This window comes from Poecilia latipinna, unplaced genomic scaffold (genome assembly GCF_001443285.1).
Source record: "Poecilia latipinna isolate Pla-1442-1.1 unplaced genomic scaffold, P_latipinna-1.0 Scaffold197, whole genome shotgun sequence".
In the NCBI taxonomy this organism is placed as follows: Eukaryota; Metazoa; Chordata; class Actinopteri; order Cyprinodontiformes; family Poeciliidae; genus Poecilia; species Poecilia latipinna.
Window position 1 is genome coordinate 244,101 of NW_015112813.1, and position 1,909 is coordinate 246,009.

The 1,909-nt window shown below is 38.6% G+C and overlaps 1 protein-coding gene across 1 annotated transcript in view; it reads left to right on the forward strand.

The window, feature by feature from the left end:
* The first annotated feature begins 101 nt into the window (after positions 1 to 101).
* ppargc1a (peroxisome proliferator-activated receptor gamma, coactivator 1 alpha) overlaps positions 102 to 1,909 on the forward strand; it is a 377,178-nt gene continuing 375,370 nt past the window's right edge. The window contains exon 1 of the mRNA XM_015031006.1: positions 102 to 356. Within this exon, the coding sequence (XP_014886492.1) occupies positions 273 to 356 (84 nt within the window). The 5' untranslated portion in view covers positions 102 to 272. The remainder of the gene's footprint in view (positions 357 to 1,909) is intronic.

Here is a 1,909-nt window from a genome sequence, read left to right on the forward strand (position 1 = left end):
TGGGGGGGGGGGGCCCCCCCAAAACCCCTTTCTTCTTTTTTTTTTTTTTTTTTTTTTTTTGGTGGGGGGGAGAGAACGAACCACGTGACCAAAAGAAGCAGCAGCCTGCATACCGCCGCTGTTCCGACTGACACCGACCACACAGCTGAACCGAGCTGAGCGGGGCTGAGAGCAAGAACAGAAGAGGCACTCGTCGAGGGAAGACTTACAGAGCAAAAACCAAGAATCTCCTCCGACTCCCTCCTCCGACAGAGGCGGCTGGCTGGCTCACCATGGACGGTTATGGTCGGACCGAAGATGAGCTGTTCTCCTCCTCCTGCCTTCTGAACCTCACCTGGGAGACTTGCTACGAGCAGGTAGGGCGGGACTTTCTCCTTCACGTCTCGGCTAAATGAGCGGTCTGTCGCCAACGAGCTGCTATGAAAACAAGTGGTTTTTTTTTTGGTTTTTTTTTTTGTTTTTTTTTGTTTGTTTGTTTTTTAAAGCGGGGAATAAGCCAGGTGGAAGTTTACTAACTTTATTTGTGTCATTCTGTAGTTCTTTTAACCTGAAATGTTGCCTTTTGCAACTTTCTAGGTTCTCAAAATTAATAGTAACCAGCAATGTAGACAGAATAAACTGTATCCGTATGAAGAAAACTGAACGGGATGATGCCTTGTTAGTAATATGCACTGTGGTTCTTTCTGCATTTCCAAGTTCTCAGGTAAGTGTGAGAAATCTGAATACTCGGAACTTCAGGAAGCGACTGTGTGGTAAAGTTTGTCACATGGATCCAGGTATAGGGTGCCAAAAGTGCCACAATATAAGAAATATCTCAAATATTTATTAAACGTGGCGTAGTTAAAATTAAGTTGGATATAAATACATTTGTCAACATTTGTATATATAATATGTATCATAAATAAATGAGAATTTAAATTGTACTGTTTTTCAGTGCATCATGAAATAATTTAAACTGGAGAAAAAACTTTTCTTTTTAATATGTATTTCTTTGTAAAATATTGCAAAATAAGCTGTGTTAGCCTCACCCACTGTTTTATATTAAGAAGGCTGATGAATTTAAAAAAAAAAAAAACACCAAGACTGGAATAAATATTTGTACTTTTTCTGTATAAAAAAAAACAACATTGTTAGTAATGACATGTGTAACTGAATGTACATTTAATATATTTTCTATACATGTTCTTCCTATTCTACTTGATAAATGATGTATCAAAGTAATTTTTAAGTTGTTAAGTATTTACTGAATTTTGTCACGGTTATAACTCCATAAACTCCAGGCTCGTGAGGCCCGTCTTCACCCAGGTGTTTCGCTGCTGTTTGGAGATAATCACCTAATTCATTCCTTGAGCTCAGTATTTTCTGCCTTTAAAAAAACAAAAAAAAAAAACACTTATTGTGTGCTACATGAAATCCGTTATCATTCTAATTTGTCAGAGTGGCTGAAATCATCTGACACAAGAAAGCTAGCGAAATCACCCTCCGAATGCTAAGAGGGCTCCCAGCTATTTAGCAATTTACGCTCAATGATTGATGCCAAAATATTCTCTACAGCGATTTCTATGGTAATTTACTTGAATGCCACCAAGAGATCTCAGGATATATGTACAATATGTTCATATTCCACTGTGATCAGGCGTTAAGGTTGCAAAAAAAAAAAAAAAAAAAACCCGAAGGGGGGGGGGACACTTAAACAATCACTTTCTCATGCTTTAGTGGGCTGCCATTTGAAATTTGAATTACGAGTAATCACAAATTAAAGAGGATTAGACCCTTTTAAAAAAGGCAGAGCGCCTGATTTGCTGCGCTGGGGGACATAATGCAGGAGTTATTCAGGCGAAAGGGAAACAAAAACCACATGGAAGCATGTCTCAAAATCACAGTCATTGGGGAATGGCTGATTTTTTTT